The sequence below is a fragment of the Hoplias malabaricus genome, chromosome 15, assembly GCF_029633855.1.
Source record: "Hoplias malabaricus isolate fHopMal1 chromosome 15, fHopMal1.hap1, whole genome shotgun sequence".
NCBI classification, from domain to species: domain Eukaryota; kingdom Metazoa; phylum Chordata; class Actinopteri; order Characiformes; family Erythrinidae; genus Hoplias; species Hoplias malabaricus.
In genome coordinates, this window is record NC_089814.1 from 14,021,957 (window position 1) to 14,036,924 (window position 14,968).

The 14,968-nt window shown below is 36.4% G+C and overlaps 2 protein-coding genes across 3 annotated transcripts; both read right to left on the reverse strand.

The window, feature by feature from the left end:
• Positions 1–28: 28 nt before the first annotated feature.
• Positions 29–5,688, reverse strand: wdr73 (WD repeat domain 73). 2 transcript variants are annotated; one of them, XM_066645652.1, is made up of 8 exons: positions 5,335–5,688; positions 4,749–4,816; positions 4,412–4,497; positions 3,236–3,324; positions 2,976–3,043; positions 2,666–2,827; positions 2,190–2,558; positions 29–907 (listed from the first exon to the last, which is right to left on the reverse strand). In XM_066645652.1, exons 1-8 carry the CDS (start codon positions 5,385–5,387, stop codon positions 675–677), a joined length of 1,128 nt encoding a protein of 375 aa, XP_066501749.1. In that variant the 5' UTR covers positions 5,388–5,688; the 3' UTR covers positions 29–674. The 2 variants fall into 2 exon arrangements, with proteins under 2 accessions (XP_066501749.1, XP_066501750.1); XM_066645653.1 differs by lacking the exons at positions 4,749–4,816; positions 5,335–5,688 and adding an exon at positions 3,996–4,114 and having other exon boundaries at positions 4,412–4,426.
• Positions 5,689–10,012: 4,324 nt separating this feature from the next.
• On the reverse strand, positions 10,013–11,031 carry defbl2 (defensin, beta-like 2). The gene is made up of 3 exons (XM_066646504.1): positions 10,974–11,031; positions 10,271–10,382; positions 10,013–10,177 (listed from the first exon to the last, which is right to left on the reverse strand). The coding sequence occupies exons 1-3, from the start codon at positions 11,029–11,031 to the stop codon at positions 10,156–10,158; spliced, it is 192 nt and encodes a 63-aa protein (XP_066502601.1). The 3' UTR covers positions 10,013–10,155.
• Between the last annotated feature and the right edge of the window lie 3,937 nt (positions 11,032–14,968).

Here is a 14,968-nt window from a genome sequence, read left to right on the forward strand (position 1 = left end):
ACCTCAGGCAACTTTGCCTATTGTGCTACTGTGCTGTCATGGAATTCAGCCATGTTTTTTGGGGTTTCTGCATAATTCAGTCACTCAGAGTGGTTAACTAGTATTGTTGTGAAATTCTGTATAAGGTTCTGCCCAAGACATGGACTTTTAAAACATTTGTGGCAGAGAGGCACATCCATATATGAAATTATGCACTATTTTGATATAGTATAATGACATTAAAAGCATCTTGACAATGTAATGATTTACATAAAACTGATCAACTGAACTGTAATTTAAATGGTTTAAATTCCATTTTATCTAAAATAAACTTTCATCAGGGACTGCATTACTCTCCTGTTATTGTCCTTTTAACATGAAATATATGTATAGTATAGTACAATTTCTTTTGGTATATTAACACATACAAAAAAAATATATATATATCAATATTTCTATAGTCGTCTCAATATTCCTTGGTCAGTTTTGCTTTACAAAAATTGATCTACTTATAAAAATAATTAACTGAACATGTTCCTTTTATTTATTCATGCACCTTCTGCAACTGCTGCATCCTGAACACAGTGGTTCCAGGGCCAAAGGCAGGAACACCCCCAGATACAGCACCAGTCAGTCACAGGGATATTGCATACATAAATATGTTTTATCTAGAGCTAACAGAACTATTTGTGCTTTTAATGGTCTTTGTCTACCCAGTCCCAAACATGTAAAGATCCATCGGAAGCTGCTGACAAAAGAGTTCTTGGTCGCCATGGATGCCACACATGAGCAGTAACCACAAGCTGCTCACCAGCAGTTCTTTGCTCACATGACAAGTTGTGACCACGATGCACAAAAACAGGCTCTGGTGTCTTTAAGTCAGTGGTCCAACTTCTTGTGTCAAAGACAAGAACGTTTCCATTAAACCCTTTAAAAGAAAAAAAATTGTTACTGTAATCCATTCCAATAAAACAAGACAAATTAAGTTCCAAGAGATAGCAGAGAGAATATTCCTGTTTCTTTAATAAATACTTAATAAAGGTCTGTAAAACTGCTATAAATTCTACTAACATAATTGGGTTTTGTGACAAAAAAAATTACTTTTATTATTATTAATAACCAAAAACAAGCATATAAAGTCACAAATGTGTCATAACAGTAAAATGCAGTGGGATACAACATTTAACCAAAGGCTATATTTGTTTCAAATTATGACAGAAGACATTATTTCATGATTAATTTCATTCTACACTAAAATATAACAATGTGTTGTATCTGTATGAAATTTTTTTCAGAAATTAAATTATCCAGCTGTTTTTGATGAAATCTACAATAAGACACTTTCATCTCCTGGCTCTAATAAATAGGGTATACAATAAAATGAAGACTAAAGTTTCTGGCTCTGCTGTTAAGGTGCAGCAGTCGTCAGGAGCAAACAGATTTGTTCAGTGCTGGTAAGGGCAGGAATAGCAGTTCATCAGGAAATCCACCGTAGAGTACAATTATACAATTAAATATACCAGGACCCTGTAACTACATGACAACATCACTACCGCCAGCACCTCACTGCTGCTCCAAATTAAGTTATTTGTGAATACATATTTAAAAAAATAGCTAACCTTATGTTCTAAATATCCCCTATTCATTACTGACTATATAGGGCACTATTTATGTAATTAATTTCAGGAGGGCTCAGGAGAGATGTGAACCATTTCAGAAAGTACCTCATGTATGTTTGCTCATTATTGTGTGACAACATACTCCATTACATAAACACTATAAACATCTTTGCACAGTAAAATGATCTAACTAATTCTAATCTCAGTGCATAGGCATATAGTAAGCTTTGAAAAACAAAGTATTTATTCAGTATTTTCATTTGTAACAGGTCTGTAAAGAGGCTGACATTGCTGCTTTCTGTTGCTCTCAAACATGTGAATCTTCAAACCAAACAACAACTCAGTGTATTATGGGTATCTGTCATCAACAAGGGTGCAGTTACACATATTGCAGTGCATTTTGGGCAAATTGTGCTTTTTGGACATGATTGCAAAATGGCTGGACACATCTAGAAATATATGTGCATGTTTGGCTGTCACTTCTCACGTGTTCTGTGCAGTGTTGAGTGTTAAGCATCCTTTGGTGTCTAATAAGGCTCTAATATATATATGTGAAACAGTAAATAAATAAATAGGTATATAGTGTCCTACCTGACACAGCTAAACAGCTGTCAAGAGCAGGAGCCCATGTCACTGTCAGAAAATCACTGGTGGGAACACTGTCCTGCAGATTAAGCCGAACTTGTTTGACAGGACTGCTCATTTTCCTGAGATCAGACACCAACACCAGACCACAGGAGGAGAGCCTGGACACACTGCAAGAGGTGAGGTCTGAATGTGGCAAATCTGTTCTTAGCCCAAAAGTCCAATGTGATCCACTCATGCACTCCGGGAGGGTGTAATGCTCCATCTTTGGATCCCTTGTGTCTCCAACAAAGAGTGAACCATTATTCGCACAAATGACAAATGAACTTGAATTCACAAACTGCAGACCACTCACTGTATCCAATGAATCTGACTCTGTGAACAAGGAAACACTTTCAGTGTATAATGTAAGTAAATGAATGAATGAATGATTGAATTAAAATTGTTTGAAGAGGAAAATAAAATTTAAATATTCATCATACCTACTGCAAAAAGCACTTTCCCTGACGCTAACTCAGTCAGTTGTATGTCATTTATCTGAGATCCATGCAGAACAGAAGGATTCTCTGTCAATCCTGAAGCGATTTTTCTGCCTTTAGCTGGTGTGTGATTTATATTTATAACTCCTGTCTGCTTGATAAAATCTTGGTTGTTTTGGTGAAGGAAGAAAAAATATAAAAAACATCAAACTACATCAAAACAACAATGGACTAATAGATAAAAACAAAAACAGAAAAAAGGAAAAAAGTACTGTACTGCATTTCACATGGATATACTGAATTATTTATTTACCAGTATCATCCCCTCCAATGTCCCAAATCTGGAGCTTGGAACTATTACAGCCACTAGTCACCAAAAGCCTGCAGTTAAAAGAAGGAATAAAAAAATAACCCTTTTTGCAAACAAGGATTCATTCTATAAGATTTAACAACAAAAATAAATTCCTAAGTAAAGTCTGCAACCAACAACAGAAATTTTCATAAATTAATACAAAAACAGGCTAAGAAAATAAGGTGGCTAGTTATAAGTATGTGTTAAGGATAAGCAGCAACCTTTTTCCAAAAATATGTCTCAGGCATTCAACTTGTTCATCGCAGAATCCTCCATGCTCTAGTTTAAAGTCTCGTTCTGGACACAGATTCTTTAGAATATAACATGAGAGAAAGCAACATTAGATTAGAGACATTCGGTTCAATTTAAGTTTGTTGTGTGTGGTGTAGTGAGTGTACTTGATAACTTTTTTTTTCTCCACTACAGTGCGTCTCCCTCAAAATATAACAGGTGATGTGGCAAAGCACAGTCTAAAATAGGAGCTGCTGGGTTTGGAAACCACAACAATACAGTTTACGTTAAGCATTGTTTATTAATTATGTATGTACATTTTGTGTTTCTGACTGAACTGAACTGTGCATCAGTTCAGATAGATCAGAAGCGTGAGTACAACAGCTTGCAAAGCTACCACCTGTGGTCAGGACAAGACTGAAGGGAGCTTCCTATTCAGAAGGTTCTTGTTTTTATTTAGTTGTGTTTCTTGAAGATGTTGCTTTAAATCTGTCACCAGAATGTTTTTGTTGCGCCATTATTCCATAGAACTATAGAACCACAAGACAGTCATGGAACACATTGGTACCGAGGTCAATCCAACTGCTAACAAACAAGTTGTACGTCTTAATACTTGTGTGAACTTTCATTAATGATTTCAGTTAATAGGCACCTGGAGAAAAAGATCTTAAAAAAGAATTCAGTTTAAAAAAAAAAAAAAAAAAAAAAAAAAAAAAAAAAAAAAATCACACTCCATAACGTAAACATCACCTCCAACATGTGCTGGGATTTTCTGTTTGTACATTCTCTTGTAATATTGCCAAAACCAACACAATACATGCTCCTTGACTTAGTCTCCTCCATTTTGTTTTACTCTTCCTGCCCTCCATCTGGATTTTGAAAATCATCAGAACAGTATAATTGAAAACAACTTATTCACCCATGCCATATGCACAAATGCATCACCCTGCTATCACCAATATATACAGATTAATCTAAGACCCATTTGCGGAGTAATCCCTGAAATTTCTTTCAACGCCTCAACATTTCAGGAAATGTATTAAGCTAGTGTTAATAAATTATTCGTAAAATTGAAAGACATGTATCAGAGCATGGAAAACACTAAAATGTGCAGGAGAGATTGGACAACAGTCCCAGAGATAAGAATAACTGTGTTAGTGTTTCACCTGCTTATCTCCAGCGTACAGCTTCAAAGGCAACAGCAGCTCCAGAATTTCATTATTTGGTGAAGAGTAGCCTGCTACACATATACCTGCAAATAAGTAATATTACACTTAAATGCAATTTAATTTGACTGCATTTCAGTGTTTACTGTTATTCTATTCAGGGGTTAAACAATAACCAAATCACTGGCACACAATTACCAATTTATAAATATATTTCAAAATATTAAATCTATTAATAACATAAAAATTAAACAAAATTAAGCTAAAACGTGGATTAATTAAAGTTCCATGTATAAAATTAATCCAGTTTTATAAAAGATGTAAATGTATACTTTACTCTTTTCACTTGTCCACTCTATTACTTTTGTTGGATGCTCAAGTTGAAATTCATGTAAGTCTTTGTACCTGCCAGGAAACGATGGCACATATCACACCTTACTTACATCTTACACAGAGAAAGCAAAAAGGAACTCAACTAGAAAACCATCAGCAGGTTTCAGAGATGGGACCAAATGTCTATATACAATTTTACACTGCCTGAGAACAAAAAATAAACAAATCAACAACCACAAACAAGCAATAAATACATAACCTTCTGTCTAATTTTCTATACCACCTTCAATGATCCACCACCCAAACCTTCCCATCTCTGTGATGGTCCAGCGGGGCTCCTGACCACTGAAGACATACAGAGTTTGTAGAGCCACAAAAGGACTACTGTCTGTAACTTTTGAACTCTAAAGTTCACCTGTATGGTCGGTTACATTTTTCGTCCCACCTTTACTGGTGCAGAAATTAAACTTAGGTCAACGGCTGCACTATTTAAGGTGGAAGGGAATATTAAAATAAACTGGTGTGCTGTACTGCAGAAAGAAACAAATAAGAAGGTGATGAGCTATAAAACTGCTCTCTAAATGACTTACATGTGTAATGATTCCATAAACCAATCTTCAGCTTCGTCCGACGATGTATCCATGTTATAAAGAGTTTTATATATAATATTATATAAAATTGTATATATATGTATATATCGCTAATAATACAGTTATACAGTTTTATTAGCTAACGTAACATTAGCGTCCAGTTCTCGTTGGTGTTAAAAAAAAAATACGTTGTAAACTAATAAACATAGACTAGTAGAAGGACTCGGGGCGAATGTACACTAGCTGACTGAAATAAAGACTTTGGCATTAATAGATGAAGCAGTGAGCTCTACTGTAAACTACAGCAGCCCAGTTTTAAAAAGCTAGCGGGTTTCCAGCGGCTCTTCTTTGCTAACTGACACTTTTCACCCGTGAGTGTTTGACTGCCCCCCGGTGGAGTACAAGTTAAATTAACCATCTCATAAAACACCGCCCAAGTAGCGTTTTGTTGCAGATAAATATGTGTATAAAGTACCTCATACCTCAACACTGAAAGTCCGTCAGGCTGAATGTGCCGATAAATTGATTTATTTACATAGAAGAAACCATGTAGAAACAAGATAAACACCTCCACCTTCTCTGCCCCAAGCACATTTAAGATGAGGTGACGTGAATGTGTTCTGTGTTCTGACAAATACAAATTTTTTTATTGTTTTTGGAAATAATGTTCCACTAAAAAAAGAGAGGGACCTCCTGGCTGGTTAGAAGCACACAGTTCAAATCCTAGCATTTCTTGTGGTATGGGGAGAGCAGTAGTGCATATAGCATGGGTGATTTTCACATATTGGAGCAACATGCAGGCATTCAAATCTTGTCACTTTCAGGAAGTTCCTGCTCATTTCAGCAAGACAGTGCAATTCACATTCTGCATTGTCCCATACTAAATAAGAGGTACTAAAAACACACTGAAAACTAGAAACTGGTCTTCTCAGTGCCATTTCTTCTCATTTTAAAATAAAGAGGTGATGCAACACAGTGGTAAACATGCTCTTGTTTGAAATGTGTTGCTGGCATCATATTAAAAACGGGTAAAAAAAAAAAATTCATTTTCAACCTTTGAAATGCTGCCTTTGTATTATATTCATTTAAATTATTTGCATATCAATTCATTGTCTGTAACCGCTTATCCAGTTCAGGGTCACAGTTGGTCTGGAGCCTACCTGGAATCACTAGGCACAAGGCCTGCAATTGGACACTAGAGCACATGGGGGAAAGCCTCACAGACACAGAGAGAACACACTAAACTCCTCACAGACAGTCACCCAGAGCAGGACTTGAACCCCCAACCCCAGATCCCTGGAGCTGTGTGACGCTACCTGCTGCACCACTGTGCCGCCCCCATAGCAGTTCATTTTATTCACATTTTTCACAACATCATTCATTAACAAACATAAAAATTCATTCACAAATATACATACACATTCACTCATATGCATTTAGAGACTTCTACACAAGGGCAATGCTATTGTCCTAGGCATTAATGACACTTTATATACTTTGAATATATAAACCATGATAGTGTTCATAATCATTTATTCCAGAGGAAGCTGTTGGGAAGTGTATTTTATCAACATTATTAGGGTTATTATACAAACCGGATTCCAAAAAAGTTGGGACACTAAACAAATTGTGAATAAAAACTGAATGCAATTATGTGGAGATGGCAAATGTCAATATTTTATTCGTAATAGAACATAGATGACAGATCAAAAGTTTAATCTGAGTAAATGTAACATTTTAAAGGAAGATAATGTTCATTCAAAATTTCACAGTGTCAACAAATCCCAAAAAAAGTTGGGACAAGTAGCAATGAGTGGCTGGAAAAAGGAAATTGAGCATATAATGAACAGCTGGAAGACCAATTAACACTAATTAGGTCAATTGACAACATGATTGGGAATAAAAAGAGCTTCTCAGCTTGTCAGTGTCTCTCTGAAGCCAAGATGGTAAGAGGATCACCAATTCCCCCATTGTTGTACAGAAAGATGGTTACATCTTTAGAAAAGACATTACCCAGCGTAAAATAGCAAAGACTTTTAAGTTATCATCATCAACCGTGCATAACATCATCAAAAGATTCAGAGAATCTGGAACAATTGCTGTGTGTAAGGGTCAAGGCCGTAAAACTCTACTGGATGCTCGTGATCTCCGGGCCCTTAAACGTCACTGCACCTCAAACAGGAATGCCACTGTCAAGGAAATAACAGAATGGGCTCAGGAATACTTCCAGAAAGCATTGTCAGTGAACACAATCCACCGTGCCATCCGCCGTTGCCAGCTGAAACTCTACTGTGCAAAGAGGAAGCCATTTCTAAGCAAGCTCCACAAGCTCAGACGTTTGCACTGGGCCAGGGGTCTTTTTAAAATGGAGTTTGGCAAAATGGAAGACTGTTCTGTGGTCAAATGAGTCACGATTTGAAGTTCTTTATGGAACACTGGGACGCCATGTCATCCGGACCAGAGAGGACAAGGATAACCCAAGTTGTTATCAACGCTCCGTTCAGAAGCCTGCATCACTGATGGTATGGGGTTGCATGAGTGCTTGTGGCATGGGCAGCTTGCATGTCTGGAAAGGCACCATTAATGCAGAGAACTATGTTCAGGTTCTAGAACAACATATGCTCCCATCTAGACGTCATCTCTTTCAGGGAAGACCCTGCATTTTTCAACAAGATAATGCCAGACCACATTCTGCAGCAATCACTACATCATGGCTATGTAGGAGAAGGATCTGGGTACTGAAATGGCCAGCTGCAGTCCAGATCTTTCACCTATAGAGAACATTTGGTGCATCATAAAGAGGAAGGTGCGACAAAGAAGCCCCAAGACGATTGAACAGTTAGAGGCCTGTATTAGACATGAATGGGAGAGCATTCCTATTTCTAAACTTGAGAAACTGGTCTCCTCTGTCCCCAGACGTCTGAGTGTTGTAAGAAGAAGGGGGGATGCCACACAGTGGTAAAAAATGGCCTTGTCCCAACTTTTTTGGGATTTGTTGACGCCATGAAATTTTGAAACAACATATTTTTCCCTTAAAATAATACATTCTCTCAGTTTAAACTTTTGATCTGTGATTTGTGTTCTATTCTGAATATAATATTAGATGTTGGCACCTCCACATCGTCACATTCAGTTTTTATTCACAATTTGTTTAGTGTCCCAACTTTTTTGGAATCCGGTTTGTAATAAGTAGGGTTTTTTTTATACTATGGAGTTGAGGCTGTCACTGTAAATGTCTTCCACAAACTGAATCTGTTGGAACAAGCATAGGACATGTATAGAAAAAAATCTGGTGTTTGACCGGGTGAACTCATGGCATTTCAGCTTCTTAGGAGATGAACATCAGAACTGAAAACCTTGATTTACTTTGGCAGGTCACAGATTGTGATCTGGGCCAGACAGCCATTGCAGAGTGGAGAGCAGTGCTATAATTGTGAAAGCCTCATGTAAACAGATGGTGGGGGTTTACTCTATTGTGGTAGTGTCACGTTGTGCTGAATGAATAGCCGAGTTACAAAGATTGAGTGATAACCGAGAAGACAAAGCAGGGCACAAAGCAATGGCACATGTTACGGGTGACACGGGTGCTTTTACTCTTTACTGCATCAGGTCTGCCCACTGTTGTTGGAGCAAACATAGTACAGACTCTAGACTGATTGTTTTAGCTATTGTTAGGGTTAACTCATATGACATACTACAGCACCTAGATTTGGACAGATATTTAGTTTTGATCAAGGTTTCAAACTAATATTTGATTATTATGCTCTGAAAGAGTGAAATATTTGACATACTAGGTTACCATCCTTTTCACTTTACCACATTTTTCAGTGCTCAGTACACAAATGTATAAAGGTACAATAAAGAAATTTGCGTGGAAGCCTGATCAATTCAGACTGGTTTCTTTGCAGAAAAAACACGTATGCCCTGAAAGAATGTTAGCCTTGGAAGAATGCACTAGCCACAATCTGTCAAACTAGCAAATACACAGCAATATTTACAATAACTTGTGATACAGTATGTTTTCTTAAACCCCCTTTTTTTAACAACACATTTTGTCAGCTTTCACATTTTTAGAAAATCATCAGTGCTCCAGAAATGACAAATATGTTTGCGGGAAACCCCAGTGTTTTACCTGGTGAGTAAATACCGATTGTGGATATTGACACCATTCTGAAACAATGGCTTGTAAAGCAGACATAAATATCCAGGACCTCATCCACAATAACAAGAGCACAGACTATCATAGTTCATTCACAACAGCGCCATTCCCTGTAGCTATTTTGGTCAGTCATTTACCCATGTTATTGTCCAGTGTCTGTACAATGCAGTCCAGCCCCACTTAAACCAGAGCATGCTTTGACTGCCATAGACACAAAGGGGTGGCGAAAAAAGCTGGAAAAGAAAGGCATGTTTTCTTTGAAAAAGCTCTGCATTAATTGTAATCCAGGATTTAAAGTGTGATTTAGTGACCATTCACATCAATTTAGTCAGCGTTTGAGCACTCAAGTTGTGTAACCATCCCAATTGTGTAATGATGTTTGGCTTACAGTGTTGTTGTTGTTTGTTCTTTTTTTAATCAGACACAGTTTTATCAACTGTTCAATATTTAATTCCATGTTAATAATTACAGTTCCCCAAAAGCACGTCACAGACACAGACATCTTCATACACACTCATAAATTACTGTTAATAACTTGTAAGAGTTCAGTTGTTCCCTATTTTCATAAAAGAAGTATGAGCAAAAACTTATCCCTAATACTTAAGCTGCATTTTCCTTCAGGAGCTGATTTTGTCGTCCTTCAGAGTTTCACTCAACACTCGCTAAAACCGAACAGCACAGCATCTGCAAATAAGACATAGTTAAAACAATAAGAATATCTAAACAGGCTTAATCATATAAACACATAAAAACACATTTGTAATTACATTTCCTTACCTGTATCTGCGAGGACAGCCATGGTGACCAACAATGTACTCCTGGGCAAAGCAGAACCGTCTGCAGAGTCCTCTGTAGCCACATGTCCAATACTGCACTTCAGTGTCCTCAGCTACAACAAACACACAGACATTTATATAGTGTGGTATAAATATTACAGTATAGTCATAACAAGGACCACATTACATATAGGCTGTAATATATTGTATATGTAGAATGAAGGAAAACCAAGTTATGTACACAATAATATTAAGCAGCATTATTAGTACTACCATTACTATCACTACTAACACTAATGTTATTACTACTGCTATTACTACTACTACTGCAGCCACATTATTATTACTACTACTGTTCTTCTTCTTCTTCTTCTTCTTCTTATTATTATTAGTAGTAGTAGTAGTAATAATAACACTTATTTAAATTAATGTTTCTAAGCTTTATATTTCATGACTCAAGATTTCTCATCTAAGAACTTTTAGCCAAAGGCCAAGACTGCTCAGCAGAAGTATAGTATGAGAAATTAAGAAATTAAGTGAGACTGGTTTAAGTTACTCAGCTCATTATATACTGTTATAAAATATTTTGATATTTTTATACATTAACACGTTTTGTATTCTCCCTCTCTCTCTCTCTATAACACACTACACACTCACATTAAAGCATGTACATCTTCAAATATCAGCTATAGAACATTGCCTACCATCTCCAGCTGAAAGCACCACTAAGAGGACAAATAGAATCAAAGCCAGCCTGTTCATGGTTTGGCCTCTGTAGCTTCCAATGCTGTGCTGTGTGCTCAGGGCTCATGCTGCATTTATACAGCCTGGTGACCAGGGGAGGAGTCCAGGGGAGTTTATCTAATTCCATTTGTTTACTTTTTAAAATGTATTGATTTACACTGTAAACCCAAAATGTACGGAACTGTTTGTGAAATGCTGAGCACCTGAACAGAATACAAACATAAAAATCTGTCTGTTTTAACTTAGCTTCATGGGGGGGACTGAAAAACAAAATAATGCACTTTTGCGGTTAATAGTGTGCGACACGTTTAGCACTCACACACTGTTCACACTGCCATTCTGTAACAATATACACAGTGTGGTTTCTTGCTAAAGTGCGCATAATATACCTCCACCAAAAAACGTAATCTAGGAGGCACCATTACTTCTCCAAGGTATCATTCAGTGTATATCATATCAACAGCGATACATTTTACCAATGTCAACGAAAAATGTTTATGTTATTGTATGGTATTGTATTTCTCCAATTAAAAACATGTATATCCATTTTTCTCCAATTTTAGTTTACTTGATTTAATTTGAACACAGCAGGTGTCTTTCACACTGTGTGAAAATTTCATAATAAATGGACCAATAGAAATGCTCCAAAATTAAATGGAATTAAATATTTTTACATTTATTTCCATTGAAAGTAAAACTGTTTTTTCCTCTCCTGTAAAATTACTATTGTGAGAGATACATGTTTTTATATATATATATGTGTGTGTGTGCTTGAAGATCACAGTGACCATTATTTATATAAGCAACATGAAAGGTGGATTTCTCAGACCACAATATATGCTTTCACTCTATAGTCCATTTAAGATAAGCTTGGACCTAGAGATGTCAACAGAAAGAGCTCCATCACTAAATAGAATGCAGTATACAGTAGAAGCTGTATTTTAAATATTTATTAATGCAAAAAAAAAAAACATACTCTAATACAGTAACATTTAGTATCAGTACAGGAAACGAAGATGTGCCATTGTGCTATTAGTAGTTTTAACCAGCAACAATTAGCATAGCAAGGCTATAACAAACTTTTTAATCTGTGTGTAAACCATCCAGGCATTCTGCATTACTGTCACATCTGCATTTGTTGTGTATACATGGGAGAAGATTGCATGTATAACTTATGACACAATGTGTGATATACTTTCTAATTAAGTCCTCTGTGGATGAACGACTTGTTAAATAATTTTTTGTTTGATTTGATCTTGATCTTGATCTTTCTTCATTGCTTATAATATACAACATGTTTGGTCTGTTTAGTTTAAATGTAAAAATGAATCATTTATGTAATTATATAACATGAGATTACAAGGTCAGTGGATATCTATTAATACCAAGCTATGAATTAATGGAATAGCCAAAATAAGCATCTGAATTCATTCCAAAAGCTCTAATTCTTGAGTATATTTGCAGACTATGTCAAATGGAGGGTATTACTGAAGTTCTCATCAAAATCAGCTTTGATAATCTGAAGAAAAGGTTGTGTCTAAGATCTGACAGAATAGTTAATCATTCAAAGAAACTGGGATAGAAAGATTACAGAAACCAGCTTTAGCGGCTAAAATGTACTGTTATTAAAAATTTAGAGTACATATCCGAACTGCCTACTGCAGTCTCCTCATGGTGAAATTGTAGAATGTGCTTGGTTCATTTATCTTCAATTATTTCATCCTTAAATTGCAAGTTGTAAGCGTTTGTAAGCCTCACTGAATACCTTCTGCCAGCAGATGTCACCCTTGCGTTATGAGACACAAGTGTGATTTCTTCACTATGTTAAATGATAGAATATCCCTCCTATTTTTAATACTTATATACTCTACAAAAAAAAAAAAAAAAAAAGAATACAATTTTTAAATGAAAATTTGTGTCACATTTTAGTTCATACTATCCACATAGGTAAATAAAACAAACAAGACAGGTGTTTTTGAATTTACTGTTTTTCTGACATCACAAATTTAATTAAAAAAAAATTACCATCATTCAACTTTTAGACATAGTAATATATATAGTATGTTCTCACCTTCCTTTTGTCGTTTCAAGGGTGATGCCATGTAATTTGCCAGTATTCATCTATTAGGAATTCCTTCCCTTCCTTTCCATTAAGTATTCATTATAGCAGTCAACCAGTGCTGCATGTAATTAAATGAATTTGTCTCAGTTTTTTAACCAAGCTCATTGTTCAGTGAACTCACTCTTTCAGGGATAGAAAAAGAGGCTCATAGAGGGTTTGACAGACAAAGACTCAGTACGAGAGGAGGAACCAAAATTAGGTCAGGACTTTATTAGGTCTTATCCTAATATGCGTCATCTAATGCATTACCAGGACATTACAGCAAGAGCAAATATGAGACTTTCACCCTGGAGAAGGAGAAGAAAATTAGGAAGATCTCCAATTAATCTCACTCTACATAATGTAGTACAGCTTCAGCGAGAGCGTTGGACCTGAACTCTGGGTCTGATTGAAATCACAAATCTAACACTCAGAATTAAAGCTTCTCATAGTGAGATTTTGATTCTTATAATGTGACTTTGACTCAGACTTGAGAAGCTTGGCTTAGTGTGCATTTACATTTATAACAATGTATCCAGAACCATGCATGATTTCAATGATGTTACAGGGGTAGGCTAGCACAGAGTCTTGCCCAAGGACACTTAGTGATGGAGCATGATGTGCTGTCTGAGTATGGAACTTTAATCTTCCTTGAGGAGGTAGTAAAGTGTAAACTGTCACATCAATTTAGTCATGAAACATAAATGTGTTACATTAAATCGCAGTTATATTTGATGAACATAAAAAGAGAAACCATACCCAGGATTCTGAAAATCCTGTGCGACAAATCAAAATATTGAGACTGTGCATTTGATAGGTGTCTAACATAGTTTCCAGAATATACTGAAAATTCATTGCAACACAATACACTCTCGGGGGGAAAAAAGGTATGATAGAGGTAAATTATTGTCACTAAAGGTACAAACAGTGTATAAGTACCATTAAAAGTACAACAGTGGTTTTAAAGTCCAGTTGTTTTCCATAAAAGTACATTACATTCTCTTCTCCAAACGGAGAGGTGAATATTTAAAATATTTTGTTATGTGTAAAATAAAAGAACATAATATAAGACCTGGAGATGAAGTAAGGTGTATGAAATTAACACAATTTTAAAAATACAATTATAATACAAGAGCGGCACCGTGGCGCCTACAGACAGTGGTTACAGACAGTGAATGAATGAATGACAGCATATTGATTGATATGATTCATTCATTCGTTCATTATCTGTAAGCACTTATCCAGTTCAGGGTCGCGGTGGGTCCAGACCCTACCTGGAATCATTGGGCGCAAGGCGGGAATACACCCTGGAGGGGGCACCTGTCCTTCACAGGGCAACACACACACTCACACATTCACTCACACACTCGATTGGATATGATTCATTCATTCATTCATTATCTGTAAGCGCTTATCCAGTTCAGGGTCACGGTGGGTATAGAGCCTACATGGAATCATTGGGTGCAAGGCAGGAATACACCCTGGAGGGGGTGCCCGTCCTTCACAGGGCAACACTCACACTCACACATTCACTCACACACTACATTGAAATGATGCCTTTTACAAAATATTTTAAATAACATAATCTCAAAGTATAAGATTTGTTCATTCATGTTAGTAATATACTATTCATAAATGCATTCATATGTTTATTTATAGGTTGTATTTCTTACAAGGGGCTCAAATGGTGAACATGGGGTCAAGTTTGCCCTTAACCTCTGATTAATTCTGACACTGAAGCAACTGCTATTGGCTGAGACCCCTAGCTGACCTTACACAGAGCTCAAAATCCTCAAACTCAGGGCTGTTCAAAGCAAATACACATGACATAAGATAACAGGAGTGTTCCTTTTT

Bases quoted from the DNA above. Each gene is read 5' to 3' on its own strand.
- wdr73 (XM_066645652.1), bottom strand. From the start codon at position 5,387: ATGGATACATCGTCGGACGAAGCTGAAGATTGGTTTATGGAATCATTA. The intron at 4,498-4,748 runs GTAAAGTATACA...ACTTATTTGCAG, and splicing joins AGAGTGGACAAGTGAAAAGA to GTATATGTGTAGCAGGCTAC. The intron at 3,044-3,235 runs GTTGCTGCTTAT...TTTTAACTGCAG, and splicing joins AGACATATTTTTGGAAAAAG to GCTTTTGGTGACTAGTGGCT.
- defbl2 (XM_066646504.1), bottom strand. From the start codon at position 11,031: ATGAACAGGCTGGCTTTGATTCTATTTGTCCTCTTAGTGGTGCTTTCA. The intron at 10,383-10,973 runs GTAGGCAATGTT...TGTTTGTTGTAG, and splicing joins GGTGCTTTCAGCTGGAGATG to CTGAGGACACTGAAGTGCAG. The intron at 10,178-10,270 runs GTAAGGAAATGT...TCTTATTTGCAG, and splicing joins GGCTGTCCTCGCAGATACAG to ATGCTGTGCTGTTCGGTTTT.